The sequence below is a fragment of the Pimephales promelas genome, chromosome 5 (assembly GCF_988280905.1).
Source record: "Pimephales promelas chromosome 5, fPimPro1.hap1.1, whole genome shotgun sequence".
NCBI lineage: Eukaryota > Metazoa > Chordata > Actinopteri > Cypriniformes > Leuciscidae > Pimephales > Pimephales promelas.
Window position 1 is genome coordinate 17,002,565 of NC_142773.1, and position 15,507 is coordinate 17,018,071.

Sequence of the window (15,507 nt, forward strand, 5' to 3'; positions counted from 1 at the left end):
CGAAGTAAGAATGGTTTTGTCATGTTTTAAGATGATCAAAACGCAGCTGCAGTTCTCAATTAAGACCACATGATGGCACCCATACAACGCACGAAAGCACCAGAAATCATGACGTGAAAAGGAATCAGAAGAATTTATAATTTAAATGGCCTTTAGCATGAAAGCTTTATATGGACAGAGTTACAGTTAATTTAAAGTGTTAGAGATAACAGAAATATTTTTTTTAGAGTATTGTTATTTTAATAACACATTATATGAACTGAATTCAATTAAAATATCAAAGCGGGAGCTTAAAGTTTACAAAAGTAGCCTAATAAAGACAAGTATAAATTACATGTTTAGCATCAAGTGGCTCATTTTACTTGAATTCGCCCTATTGAAAGTAGAGCAACTGCGTTCATAAGCAACTTTCAAGATGGATTTATTTTATCACTTAAAATGCTTACACACATGCATTTTATACATGTATTATGATTCTATGATTCCATTCTTTATATATATATATATATATATATATATATATATATATATATATAACATATATATTAAATATATCTGTAATATTATATTATAATATAATATAAATATATATGTTATATTATATTTAATATATATATATTAAATATAACATTTGGCTATTTGTTCACATAATGATGGTTTTGCACATGGGGTTTGGAGTAGACGTCCCCTGACCTATTTGACCTGAACACTGAGGGGGCTCCTGACATTTTGTCATTTATATTATATATACATATTAATATAAACATATATCACATATAGTCATTATAAACTTATACATATATTAATATAAACTTATAAAAACGTACAAATATTAATATAAACTTAAAAATGATGCACGTGTGCCATAAACTTACCATAAATACGAAAAAAGTAAGTACCCCAGCAGCGGAACCATTCTTTTTCGTTTTCTGTTTCCGTCAGGATTATAATATTCCGCACACCAACAAGAAGCAGCAGTGTCCACACGTGAAGCGTTTGGATGCTGTGAAGTCCTCTGTTGTTTTATTTATTTGTCTAATTTCATTTCTATATTATTTGATAATGGTAGAAATAGATGAGGATCCCCAGTTGGGGCTTGATTCTGACGAAGACGATGAGGAGTTATCAGACGACGAGGTGAGAATATAGTGCATTAGGCAGTTTTACTTCAGAACACGATTTCATGCGACGAATTAACAACACAACCAGTCGTGAAGAATTAAAGTGTATACATGTACGTATTTTAATACACATTTTTGTCATCTAATTTTCTTTGATCAGCTGCAAGAAGCTTTCGCCAAGGGTTTGCTTAAACCTGGAATGAATATTCCTCTGGATGAGCCAAAGAAAGCCGTTAACAATGTGGTGAGTTGACCATAGCTGCTTTTACACATCCACATCCCTTATTTATGACCAACACTTAATAACTCACATAATTTGTATGATGATACCATGTAAAATATTTAAATGGAACTGTTTACCAAATCTTTAGATTGTAGAAAGAATATAAACAAGTAATTTTTTTTTAGGTTTTGTATCATATTTGATAAATCGGGCTTTTATTGCTCATACAGTATGATGGCTCTTAATCATACATGTGCTATATAGGCTGCATAAAATTATGAGAACGTTATAATTGTGTGCTTTGGACATGGCTTTTAATTGTGAGACTTTTGTTTTTGTAATCAAGCTCTCAAGAATCATATAAAAAATATATTTAGATTTATTGGACAATATATCGTTTATTGGCTTTGACATATAAATAATTCCCATACCGGTATTGGCCAAAATTTTCATATTGGTGCATCCCTACCGAAGTTGAATTAGTCCAGTGAATCTTAATATTGAAGTATGACAGTAACAAGACATGTTTTTTCTTGTTTACTTTATAAAAATCTTTAAATATTTCACAGCTAAAAGATACGTTTTCTATGACCTGCAGGTGGACATTTTTAGAATGATACTAAAAGGCCTTTTACTTGCTAAAAATGTTAGTCTATCAAATATGACATTATCGTGCAGATAGGCTTAGTATATGAATTTTGATTTGTTGAAATCTAATCCATAATCATTGTTTTTCATTTAGGAGGGTTTGAAGAAATGCCTCGCTGAGTTTAAGAAGAGCTTGCCCTGGCCTGAAAGACTTGACCTCACCAACCTCCCAGCTGTTGACCTCATAGCAAAAGCAGAGGGCAAAGCACACCCAGAAGGTGGTGAAGAGATCAATGCAGAGGATGACTTTCAGAGGGAGATGTATTTGTAAGTGTAACTTGGTCATGTAGAACAAGGACGCTGCACGTTTGAACCAATGTGGTTTGTTCTAGTGTGTCAATCAGTTTCATTAGAGCTTTTGTTCATGTTCACAGATCAATTTATATATGTGAATAAAAGCCTAAATTAAATCTGTTCATCATATAAAGTGATCCTGTTTCTTTAGGAAAATAAGAAACTAAACTGCTCAATTCATGTGGATTAGTTTTTAAACGTTTTGAAGCATCAGTGTCAGTTGTGTAGCTGTCAATGGAGGGACAGAAAGCTCTCAGATTTCATTAAAAATATCTTCATTTGTTGTCGAATATTAATGAAAGTCTTTGGAACTATATGAGGGTGCATTTTTTTACTTTTGGGTGAACTCTCCTTATAACTGTTGCGTTACAGCTACAGACAGGCCCAAGCAACTGTTTTATTGGCGCTGCCAAAGCTGCATAAGTTCAAGATTCCTACCAAGCGACCAGATGATTACTTTGCAGAGATGGCCAAGAGCGATCAGCACATGCAGAAGGTAAGAGCATGAGCACAACTGTTGCTCTGTTGACTTGACTTGGCACCTCTGCTTTATAGAAATGTTTTGTCCACTGCACAATGGGAGTAGGAGAGCCCACAGTCTCTCAATCCTATAGACAAGCTTTAAAAAAACAAATGATATGCTACCATTCGTGGGTCAGTAAGAATTTTTTTTGTTGTTGATAGAAATTAATCCATTTTTTCAACAAGGATGCATTAAATTGACATGATAGTAGACATAATGTTGCAAAATATATCTATTTCAAATCAATTAGCCTTCTATTCATCAAAGAACCCTGAAAGAAATGTATCAGTAGCCATATTTCCATCCACCTTTTTATGCTTATTTTGGAAATGCTTGATGGAAACTGCAATCCATTTTTTAATAAGTGTTTTTGTGATAATTTTGTTCTCTTGAACACAGGATGGAAACAGAACTTTATTTGCGAATGAGCTAAATTCCAATTAGCAACTTTGCATGGAAGCATAGCTACTGTTTCCACAAAACTATTAAGTTTTCAACATTGACGATAAGAAACAAGCATCAAATCATCATATGGATAGATAGAAAAATGATTGGAAAATGTATTATTTCAGTTTTACTGTATTTTTGATCAAATAAATGCAGCCTAGATGAGCAACAGACACCTTTAAAGCATTAATCATTTAAAAACATTTTAAAAATCTTAGACCCCCAACATTGAGTAGATAATAATGGCAACATGGGACACAAATCTTCATCCAAGACGGATGAATTAAAATTCACTTTTTTATGTTCTTGTTTGTTTGTTACAGGTTAGGAAAACGCTGCTCATTAAGCAAGCTGCGATGGAGAAGTCAGAAAAGGCCAAGAAGCTCAGAGAACAGAGGAAATATGGCAAAAAGGTCAGGTTTTTCTCCCTAAATTGTTTTTAGGGTTTATTACTGGGTGCTGAACAGATATATCATATTTTCTTTAAATCTCTGGCTCTAACAGGTTCAAACACAGGTGATTCAGAACAGGCAGAAACAGAAGAAAGCAATGCTGACAGCTGTGAAGAAATATCAGAAAGGTACATTTTCATCACAGCAACATGTTTTCACTTTAGCACATATCATTACCAAGTAGGGCTGGGTGATGTGGCCAAAAAATTATATCTTTTGGTTAAATGGTGATATACAATATATAAAATGTATATCTTTGTCTATTTGGATAAAGAAAATCTGCATTTATTTAAAACAAAATGTTTTTTTTTTTCACATTCTGCCCAATGATATCTTACAAACAATGTTGATATTGAAGGATATGGAAAATAATATAGTGAATTTAGGCTATGCAATATGTGTGCAAAAAGATTTTAATTTGACCTAAAATGAAAATAAAAACCAAAAGCACAATCGAATTATAATAGCATGTATTTGATTTCCCTATTATAATGGTCAATTTCATAAAAATATACTTGTTAGGTTTAAAATTCCATATATGGCACATTTATTGACTCCAACAAATATTTTAGCAATATGTTTATTTTAGTCAGTTATTGCGTATTATAGTACATAGTACTATTCTATTGTGCTCCGTCTATTTGACGCGCATGCACGCGGTGGCGCTCGTTTATGAAAGCTTGAATTTTAGCAGAGATTCACTTGCAGAAGCTCGTCCTCTCCTGACAGTGAAATGGACATTTGTTTCACTTTCTAACATTTACAGATGGAGAATATACCTGTGAAATGTAAGTTGAGCACTGAGGAAAGCACCACATCTCGAACGTATTAATTAAACAGCGCAAGTATTTATCTGTCAGTCAGTAGTCAGAGCATCTGACTGGACAAGCTGCTTCAAATTTGTTAACTATATCTTACCAGTTATTTTGAAGCCCTTAAATTAAGCTTGTCGTGTTTAGGATAAATTGTACTATGTAGCTACTTTCACTGCAAACTACTGTAGGCTATCGATATAAACAGTATTGCCTCATTCCGTATCAAAAAAAATATCGATATATCATATAATACTCGATATATCGCGCAGCTCTATTACCAAGGTTATCTGAGCAAGGTTTTATATTCCTTATTGTAGTAGAGAAAAATGTCCCTCATTGTTTGTCTTACAGGAATGACTGATAAACTGGAATTCCTGGAAGGAGATCAAGATCCGAAACCGAAAGGGCCAGCAGCAAAAAAGCAAATAAACAAAAAAAAGTAAGCAATGACTCTATGTTTGCTGTTTTTAATAGTATTATAATTCAGCTGTAATTATAAAACTCTATATTGAGGTTGTTTTTCAACAGGTTGCAGATAACTGATTTAAAGACCTGAGAGGCATTACCGTAAAACGTCAAATAATAGCCCAGGCTTTTATTTTCCCGAATCGTCAAACTGCACCGGCTTGTATTTGAGACAGGCCTTTATAATTTAGTGAACTAACTTTGAAGCACTTGAAAGTGTTTGAGTTTCCCTTAATGTATAGTGTAAAAGCATTTGACTACTTCTGTATCTTTTTAGTTTATGGCACATTGTTTCTCCTGGTTTCCACGTCAGCACTGTTAGATTTGATATGGTTTGTAGCGGAGTTCTGCACTGAATTTGAATGCTACTCCCTAGAAGTAGAATTCTCTGCGCTTCTCAAATGGTGTTTGTTGTTTCTCATATGCAACAGAAATGGTAGCTCTCATCAGTTGGGAAACATAGTGCTGGCAACCAGTGTGACCTCAAACTAAATATAGTCAGTCTTGAGCCCTATTATTTATTTTTCTTGATATTAAATGTTTGTCCTGCTGTTTTTAGTCCTAATGCTAAGAAGAAATACAAGGATCAGAGGTTTGGCTTTGGGGGCAAGAAGAAGGGCACCAAATGGAACACCAAAGACAGCCATGACGACGTTTCAGGATTCAAGGCCAAAATGGCTCATGGGAAAGGTGGGAAAAGAAGCGGCAAAGGAGGCAAGAAGAATGTAAGTGTTTTTTTTTTTTTGTTGTTGTTGTTCTTTTTAAGTCTGAATCTGTTAATCCAGATACTTTTGAAAATCCCTTTAAGAACTAGTCCGACCCACTAGCAGTTAAACAAGTAAACATCTCAGTTATCTTTCTTTTCCTACACTGTAAAATCCAATTAGTACAGCTTACTTGAAAAAAGCATGCAAACAGAATGCACTCAAAAAACTGATTAAAGTGAAATAGGAATAATATGTAGTAATATTAACACTTACAAGAGAGTTCATATAACTTTAAATAATTTGTATACCATACTTGATCTTTTACTTTAGATGTACTCATTTATGCTAGTTGTGTATTAAAATTAAACCAATCTACCTTTGTATGTAACAGACTTTAAAAATGTTAAGACCAGTTTCGAAAACAAAAATGAATGATGGTTTTTCTCAGAATATCACACAGTTCTGACTTTACAATTTGGAGTTGTGAGTCGCAAATCTGAGAAAAAAAGTCAGAATTGTAAGATAAAAAGTCGCAATTAAATTTTTTCTTTTTTTTTTTCTGTGGCGGAAACTAGCTTCCATAAAAAGCTCCTTTTTCGCAGGACAAAAACACGTCTCTGTGTGGATGAAAAAACAAAAGAAAAATAAGTAGGGATGTCCCGATACCACTTTTTCACTTCCGATACCGATGCCGCACCTTTGGCTTTTGCCGATACCGATATTAGTCCGATATTTTTTTTTTCGTGGTCCGACGTGCCGTATACGGCCCACAGGGTGGTTTATTGGTTTAACTTTGTGAAAGACAAAACAAAACAAACACAAAAGTAAACATAATACATATCTTTGGAAAGCTGAGAAACTCGTGATTCGAACGACGTAAACCATTTTAAGATACAATCAACACAGCGGGCACAATCTGTCTCTTTGTCAGACCACCAACAGCCAAAACAAACCAACACAAACTGGAAGAAACTCACCAATTAGCCATCTGTTAGTCCACATTCCAACAAAAATGGTTTGGTTTCACTGTAAAGCGTCCATACAATCCAATTTGAAGAAATTTTTAGTCCAAAACAATTGTATATATGAATAAACATCCATGGAATGTAAATAGTAGCATTTCGCGTTAGCCGACAGCGCTATCACAACTTCGACGCACTAATGCTACGTTCACACCGGACGCGAATAGGGCGTCAGGCGCGAATGATTTCAATGTTAAGTCAATGCAAGAAAAATTCCTGCGGCGCGAATGAGGCGTGGAGCGCGCCGCGGAAGACGCGAATACGCCTCATTCGCGCGTCAAGTTGGCGCGAATGGTGCGAATTGAGCGTTGTGCATTCACGCGTTTGACGCGAATTCGCGTCTGCCGCCCGAGTTGAAAAATCTGAACTTTGGCGTGAATTCGCGCCGCGTTAACCAATCAGGAGCCTAGCTGCTTGCTCACGTGGTGAAGTGTCTGGATGCTTCAATAAATTTATTTTGTTAATATGACTAAATGCATGGTGGGATTATGCACAACAAAGCAAATGTTTCATCACTTAAAACATTATTTCTATATGGAGACATGTTCATTTTGTATTGAATGTTATTCATTCCATATCTAGAAATAGTATTATGTTGTAAAGACAGACATCCCAAGTCTCCCGGAAGTTCCGGGAGTCTCCCGCATATTGATAGCGTCTCCCTGATGCCCGCAAATTAGTTCAAATCTCCCGGAATCTAGAGCGAGACATACTGCGCGCATAACATACATAGCGCGCTATATATATATATATCAACATATGTGCATAAATTCGTGTCTGGACGTGAGAGAGAGAAAAAAATCACAGGACAGGTTAATAACTTTTGAAGGCTGGCTCTATTTATTATCAAAACAAAAATAAATGACAGCTAGATTAGATGGATGAGGGGCCGGGCGGGGGTGATCCTCGCTCAGATGCGGGACAACAGCTCATCAAACTGGGCGCGTGACAGGCGGAAGTACCGCTGACAGCGGCCGTCATCCAGCGCAGCTCCTAGAGCGAGCAAATGGTGAAACTCGCCAAACGGTTCGGCTCCGAAGGGTCCGGTGGACACAAATATACGGCGACGATGATCCCCACGCCGCTGTTCTGCTATCCAGAGTAAATACAGAGCGGTAACTCTCTTGATGAATGCTCGGTCGACATAAAAACAATGACCGCCAACGGATTTTGATTCTGACGCGCGTCACGCGTGTAAATTTCGCTTCAAACTTTACGCGCGCCAGTTTCGCTCTCTCTTTGAGTGAGTTTATCTATCCAGTTGCAATAGAGAATGAAATGAGGCTATTTTCTGATAGCCAATGAATTTCTGAAAAGACTGAAATGCAGCTTTTGTGGGTGGAATCATCCGATTACATTAGAATCCGTGCGCAAAAGCGAGAGTTATTCTCTGCGCGCGTGTGCTTAAACACAACAATCATCACGTGACAGGCTGCGCCGCTAAACTGGATATCGCTCATATTTTTTTCTCCCCTCCGATCTCCGATCTAGCGTTCTGGGCCGGTATCGGCGCGATACCGATGCCGTGGATCGGATCGGGACATCCCTAAAAATAAGTTTTCAAATGTATCCAGATTTAGTGTAGATGTAGCCTAATTACTATAGTTTTGTTGTAACATTTTTTTAAAGACTCCACGTTTTCATCTTTCTGTTCTTTTCTTATATAGAAACGACCAGGGAAGGAGACAAGGAGAAAAATGAAGGCACGCAAATGAGCTGTATCTTCCCATCCGTAGCTCTCACTGAAATGGATTGCGCCATTAAGGACTTTTTTTAATCTCCTTTATTTTTATTACTTGGGTGAAGTCAGGGCTCTGTTCTTTCTTTACCCGTCAAACACCTTTGTATATTTCAAAAGACTTCGTTACCTGATAGGAATCGTTTCTGAAGATTTTTTTTTTTTTATGTTTATATTTAGCAGACTAATGTTAACACCACAAATAAAACCTTTCAGGATGGAGCCACTGGAAAACATTTATGATCATAATAAATCTGAAAAGTATACCATAGATTTACATTATTTTGCCCTTGTAATGTTTTTTTCTTTGCTTGTAGAGACAAACAGTGACTGTAAAGTACTCTCTTTTCGAACTAATGTTTGTATTCGCAATGGGAGTAAACATACTGCTTACTTTACATTCTGAACAAAGTTGAATCTGGCACTCGCTGGATCTGAGTTTCACATTCAGCAATGCTCTGTGCCAGAAGAGCACATTAATATTCATGAGATTGTAATTAGTTTATCTGCCCACTGGTCCTGGTTGTATTCTGACAGTGTCGTTCCAGTGCCGTCTGGGTTGAGATAAGCAAATGAAGCGAGATGTTCCTCCCGGGAATCTTAATGTCTCTCTTTTTTTTTTTAAGACAACGAACAGGATCTCTGAGATGCAGAGTAGAAAATACTGATTTAAGAGTCGAAAGCTGCTTTGGTTGAGTTTTACAAAATCAGAAAGACAGTGAATCTTCAGAACGGAACAGTTTATTCATTAAATATTTTTTTAAGATTTAGGGAAAAACATCCTAAATGTCATTACTGCATCATAAGGCCTAAACAACAGGCCAACAGATAAAAAATACTAAGCATAACTGCTTTTAACATTCAACTTTCCAATCTAATAAATTGGAATTATAGGTGTCAAGTAAGTGTCAAAAACTGCAACAACACAAGACTGATACAATAATGGACTAAAAATGTGTGTAAAAACAAATGTAATACTGTTGCCTTTACTGGAACAAAGACAGCAGTGGTTTCAGCTGTATCTTATGAACTTCACTCATCTTTTCAGGGTGTGTTCCTTGGGGAAAGACTTTCAACAGGTACGGCATCTGTTTTCTGGTTACCACTTTCTGTATTGAGCAAGCAGAATGGACATCGGTATGAAACAAAACTAGAGGAAAGTTTTGATCTTTTTTTGTTGTTTTTTGCCACTGGCACTAAATAAACTCTTTCGTAATAAAAAACGACACCAGCTGAATGTATTACAACATGTAGGCTATGTATTTTTTAATCTGTAAATTATGTAGTGTATTTCTTTATCTATCTGAACAATTTTTAATCTGATTAGACTATCATATTTGAGAAAAAAAAATGCTTTTAAAATCAGTACATCTACCAAGACACTGAAATACAGCTGAACAATCATTTCAGGTTATGCTAGGTATCATACTGTCATCAAAATAATCCATAATATTTTAGCCACCAAATATTAGTGATATTTAAGTTTGTTGTAATACATGCAGCCAACAACTGGTCATATATTGATATGGAAGAAAATATTGGGCCACATGATGCTATTATAAAAGTTCATTATTTTGTTTATTGGGTGTGGAATAATAGGTTAACATGCTTTAATGCCATTCTGAACATTATTGCTGCACCTCGATTTCCAGTCTGTCTGAAACGCTGTGATTATATCCAAGTTTCTACAAAGCTCTTTTAGAAAAGCTTAGAGTGCTTTGATTGGCCAGCTGACCTTGGGTGTGTGATTGGTCAAACACCTCAGGTGTATGTTGGAAAAGTAACAACCCTTGTAATTGCAGGTTTCAGGGTTAATAGCCATTTCAGAAGCCCAAACAAAGGGTTTGCTTTCGCATCTAAACACAGCGTCTCCATGACATGATGACGACAATTCAATTCACAGAAGTCTTGTCTTCTCTGTCTCTTTGCGTATGTCTTTGGGTGAGTTTTATGCTAATATTTCACATTGTGACATAGACGTTTGAGGAAGTAATATATGAATATGCCTTTTAGGGAGGTCTGTGGGACACTATGAGATTTGTAACTGCAGATCTTATACGTGCACAGATACATTACACGCTAAAAGGAAATGGTAAACATTTAAATGCATCATATGGCCTCTTTAAGTTTGAATGTTTTTCCTTTCTCTTAGTATCAGAATAATCAACAATGTAATACATGTTTTAATTTTTAATACCTGAGACACTTGCAGCTTGAGGAGGAACCTCAGGTTTTCCTTGTTCTCCATTCATGTGACACTGTGAATGGTGGTAGCGTTCGTCTCTCAGCCCTGGATGCGGGAGGTACGGACTATACTGCGGAACATGGAAAAAAAAGGACAGGACAGTCAGACTTAGCATAAATACAACAGCAGGGTTTGGTGAAACGTTAAAGGAATGTTCATAAACATGGTCTTCCTCTTGATTTACACTCTTCCCAAATGTTCAATTAATTCAGCTGTAGCCTGACGCTGCAGGACTGCCTTCTGCAGATAATGGAAAATGAAGTTAGTAGAAAAAGGACATCAAATGAGTTAAACTAGCTTTCGGGTTTCAAGGTTGTTGTTTCTTTTTTTTTTTTTTTTACCTCTCGCGTAAGTCGACTGTAGATAACGGGGAATAAGAAATAGACACAATTTCTCTTTTTTCTTAGAAGCGAGAGCAGGCCAAAGTATTCTTGTGACAGTAAAGCCCTTTGATCAAAAGTTTGAGTGAAGAGATTAAAAAGTTATATGTAAGTAAATCATATTTTTTCATATTACACTATGATTCAAACTTAGTGGTTGGTAATGTTTTTGAAAGAAGTCTCTTACCAATGCTGTATTCAGTCAGTAATGTCAGGCCTATATAGCTCGATGGCAATTTTTTTTTAAGCTTTTTTTTTTCAATAATAAAAGGTAACGTTAGTGTGTCGATTCAATTAAAAATCAATATATCACATTTTAAAATATTACATCATTCATTGCAGTCTGTTTGTCATGTATAATACACCGACCAATCTTCATGTTGGCATAAGTTCAAATTTCATTGGACAATGTGAAGTGGAGTGTTTTTTTTTTGTTGTTGTTGTTGTTGTTGTTGTTTTTTCAGGTCATTTATAAATCATTTGAAAATAACATGGACAGACGAATTTACATTAATGAAGCGATCTGAATCTGCGTCATTGACTCAAAGGATGTTAATTCACTACAAAGCACTGCACAAAACCAGCACCAAAAGTAGCATTAATGGTAAGTAGGCTATTCAAGTCACTTGTAAATTGATACACCGTGTATTGTGCAGTGAACATAATTATGCTAGCATAGATAATTATGCTGAAATAGTATAATAGTACAGTACTACTGTATTTCTATTTGAATGTTTTTTTTTACATATTTTTTTTTCAGGATTCATTGATGAATAAAAAGTTAAATAGAACAAAATTAAATCTTTACTGTCACTTTTTTAAAATCAAATTAGCACATCCTTGCTAAATAAAAGTATTAATTTCTTTAAAAGAAAGAAAGAAAATTACTGACCTGAAACTTTTGAACGGTAGTATATATTGGTTCAAAATATTTATATTTTTAAATAGATGCTGTTCTATTTTTTAACTAAGAATCCTGAAAAAAGTATCAAAGGTTTATAAGTATATTATAACAGAAAACAATAATTTCTAATATAATTTCAAATAATTATTATTTCACAATATTACTGTTTTTTTCTGTATTTTAGATCAAATAAATGCTTAAAATTTTAGTGTCTAAACTTTTGGTCGGTTGGCTATTTATATACTGGATTTATATATACGGTATATGAAGAGTTTAGATGCAAAAGCCTCTAAATGCCATTTGAAATTTTCTTCTTTAATGATGATTTTTATCAAACTTGTATGTTTAAGTTCAGTAATTTCACTTAAATAACAATTAATAGGTAATTATCATTGCAATTTAAGTGAAATCACTGAACTTAAATATACAAGCTTGATAAATGATCATTCTAGAAGAAAATTTCAAATGGCATTTAGAGGCTTTTGCATCTGAACTCTTCATATATATATATATATATATATATATATATATATATATTTATACAGTATATATGCCCCTTTTTACATTTGAGCCCCTGCCCCCAAGGAACTCTCTGCATTATTTGATCAAAAATACATTAAAACAGTGTGAAATATTACAATTTAAAATATCATTTTTTCATTGGATATAGTCACATGATCATTCAGAAATGTTATAGTGTATCCAAAAAACTTAAGTCGCATCACAAATTTTCACAAATAACTCTCACATTGTGATTATGATGGACAAAGTTGCCTTTCTCCAAGTAACAGGCATTTTCATGAGCACCATTGCAGAACAATCATGCCTGTGAAACTTACCTGCAATTCCCGACTCTCTGGTGGATAAGACAGCGCTCCTGGTGGATATGGAACATATCCAACATGTTCCCTGAAGGCTCCTGGTGCAGGGGGTCTCAGGCTCACCAGCACTGCCGGGAACATGTATCGGTCCGTGTACTGCGGGTGCATGGGAAGAGGGATTGCGAACATCTCTGCTGGATACATTTGCCCAGGGTATGCCTCTTTAATTATGTACTCTCCAGGAAAAGGTGGTGAATCTGTGGATGTATGCAGTAGTAGGCTAAACAACATTCGGTTATGCTTTCAAATAACTTTTAAACATTTGCACACATCATTCAATGCTTAAAAGATGTATTCTAAAAATGTTTTGGCATGTAACAAAAAATAGTTAATTTTAACTATATTATGCAAATAAAAGTTAAATGGTGAGACTAAACAGCCAATAGACTGGAAGTCCTGCCTTACAGTTAAAAGAGTCAGCCAATCATCTTTTCTTAATAGAGACAATGCCTGTTTGTTTAAAAAATATAATTGTCTTTTCTGACCATAAATGTGATCAAACTGAATATAGCCTAAGACATACACTTTACGAACACGCATGAACCCTGAGTAGGTTACAAACCATCTCTTTTTTTTAAGTAAATAATGCCTATTTATGAATTTATTTTCAAAAATACAAGTGGATTTGCAATGCATGAAAGGTTCATTAGATTTTGATTTATTTGATTTCTATTTGATTTCTATTATGTGAATTGTACATGGAATGTAAACTATACTGATCCCTTTTTAATCATATTCTTAATGTTCCCTACAATTATTCAGGTCTATTATATAATGTTTTACTTGTGTACATAACAGATTAGAAACACGCTGTAGTCTGTACCCAAGAGTCATTGGCCGGTGTAGCCTAGTGGTTAAATAGAGTGCTGGTGTAACGTTAGGTATAACATTACTTTGTATTGTAGGCCAAAATGCAGAAACGAGTAAGCATTTTGGGTAGCTTGATGTAATGTCAATTGTATGCTTGATAAAAACAAAACATGATTTGTCGAAGGAACCAGTGTGGTGCGAGCTGGCGGTTGGCCTGCGAAGTGACGTCATACCTGCACTAGGCTATTTAAACATGAAGGTTAAAAAAATGGTAAGAGTTGAAATAAAATAATTACTAATTAGAAATTAAGGTTTTAAAACGGCACAAACCTCCAATGACGCCGCTCGGTCCTGCGGGTGTCTTCAGATCACCATAAACCGCGCCCGAGATAACGGGACCGCGGAGGTCAGTGTACGTTGTATCACTAGTGCCGTATCGAGTAACAGGCGCATTGATAGCATTAATCTTTCTAGCGCTGACGTCGGTTTCGCCGTTCACTCCTTTAGTTGAAGTATTACCCGTTTTTCTGTCAGACAGAGCGGTCTTCTCGGGACGGTCGATAGCCGGTGACTCGTGTCCCTGAACGGATTTGATCCGTCTCTGAGATGCCAGGATTTTTGTCCGTTCGTTGATGAGAGCACACTTCCAGCACACGCACTGCCTGAACTGACATTTTCCCGAATGGCCTTTTAGCAGCACTACGAAGCCGTGGTTACGGCATCTCGCGCACTTCGGACTGCGCGCGGCTTTTCCGGCAGTTATTCGATCATTCGGTGCTGAAATATTTGCCATAGCCAAACACCACGAATTTCAGTATCACTGAAATATGAAATAAATGTGTCACATTTGAAATAAATTTCGTTTGCAAGGGGTGTGTCCTCCAAACTCTTGAATTTGGCTCAAACGATTCACGTGATGCTGAGTGGCTACACTTTCTCACGCTCGGTTGTCTAGACTCGGGGGAATTCCCCTAAAGCCAGGTGCGACTGTTACTTTTGACTTGCATTTTTTTACCAAAAGAAGCACATTTATGACAAACTGGCAAAAATGAAAGCTTTTCATTTTATATTCAACAAAAATCACTGAAATATGATTAATGTGGATTATTCAATTGGGCACGTGTAACCTATTACTTGAAAATATCTGACGGTTCAAGCAGGGTATGTGATAAAGACAAAAATGTGATAAAGGCATCTTCAAAAGTTCAAAGACATTGCAGTTTTGTTTGCATGTGTTGTGAGAACATTATAACGTTTTTTTTTTTTAGATTCATGTCTATTGTAGTAAATCTGCATGCAGACACCCAACTTTGCACATTTATCCCTGGCCTGGAGGATCATGTTCTGAGTTCAGCTCCGATCAATTCCAACACATTTTCCTGGACATCTAGATATTCTGAAGATCTTGCTTAGCTGGTTTAGGTGTGTTTAACTACCCTAGCTAAACTTTGCAGGACATTTGCCCTGACATTGGCTTGTTAGGCTACATTAGCTAAATGAAAGTGATTTATCAACAGCTAGTACATCTTAAATATAGAGCTCATGACAAATACTTTGTAAAAGTTCCAGATGGACAAACATTAAAATCAAAAACCAGTGTGAATAACAATATCTTTAAATGAACTAGAGTGGCAAATTTTGAAGTAGGGTTCAAGTTTTAACTGTACAGCTTGTGTAAAACTTATTCTCATCCGGCCTATTTATGAATGAAATTCATGCATTTAAACTGATGCGAATAAGGAAAGAGAGTAAAGATTTATTATCCTGTCGTCCCCTCTAGTGGGCAGCATTAAGTATTACGGCCTTCATTGCTCAGATAATGCAAGTCAATG

General features: G+C 35.6%; 2 protein-coding genes across 2 annotated transcripts; one reads left to right on the forward strand and one right to left on the reverse strand.

Annotated features, from left to right (window-relative positions):
* The first annotated feature begins 920 nt into the window (after positions 1-920).
* Positions 921-8,737, forward strand: ebna1bp2 (EBNA1 binding protein 2). Its single transcript, XM_039661222.2, has 9 exons — positions 921-1,137; positions 1,282-1,365; positions 2,087-2,259; positions 2,659-2,782; positions 3,580-3,669; positions 3,761-3,836; positions 4,875-4,962; positions 5,548-5,713; positions 8,385-8,737. The coding sequence occupies exons 1-9, from the start codon at positions 1,063-1,065 to the stop codon at positions 8,430-8,432; spliced, it is 924 nt and encodes a 307-aa protein (XP_039517156.1). The 5' UTR covers positions 921-1,062; the 3' UTR covers positions 8,433-8,737.
* A 462-nt stretch (positions 8,738-9,199) lies between these two features.
* LOC148981405 (uncharacterized) lies at positions 9,200-14,575 on the reverse strand. Its single transcript, XM_089131043.1, has 4 exons — positions 14,006-14,575; positions 12,824-13,062; positions 10,653-10,770; positions 9,200-9,564 (listed from the first exon to the last, which is right to left on the reverse strand). Exons 1-4 carry the CDS (start codon positions 14,466-14,468, stop codon positions 9,500-9,502), a joined length of 885 nt encoding a protein of 294 aa, XP_088987169.1. The 5' UTR covers positions 14,469-14,575; the 3' UTR covers positions 9,200-9,499.
* Between the last annotated feature and the right edge of the window lie 932 nt (positions 14,576-15,507).

Excerpts from the sequence above, each read along its gene's own strand:
- ebna1bp2 (XM_039661222.2), top strand. The coding sequence starts at position 1,063 with ATGGTAGAAATAGATGAGGATCCCCAGTTGGGGCTTGATTCTGACGAA. Across the intron at positions 1,138-1,281 it reads AGGAGTTATCAGACGACGAG|CTGCAAGAAGCTTTCGCCAA; the intron begins GTGAGAATATAG and ends TTCTTTGATCAG. Across the intron at positions 5,714-8,384 it reads GCAAAGGAGGCAAGAAGAAT|AAACGACCAGGGAAGGAGAC; the intron begins GTAAGTGTTTTT and ends TTTCTTATATAG.
- LOC148981405 (XM_089131043.1), bottom strand. The coding sequence starts at position 14,468 with ATGGCAAATATTTCAGCACCGAATGATCGAATAACTGCCGGAAAAGCC. Across the intron at positions 10,771-12,823 it reads CAGAGAGTCGGGAATTGCAG|TATAGTCCGTACCTCCCGCA; the intron begins GTAAGTTTCACA and ends CATGTTCCGCAG. Across the intron at positions 9,565-10,652 it reads TCAAGCTGCAAGTGTCTCAG|AAAGTGGTAACCAGAAAACA; the intron begins GTATTAAAAATT and ends TGCTCAATACAG.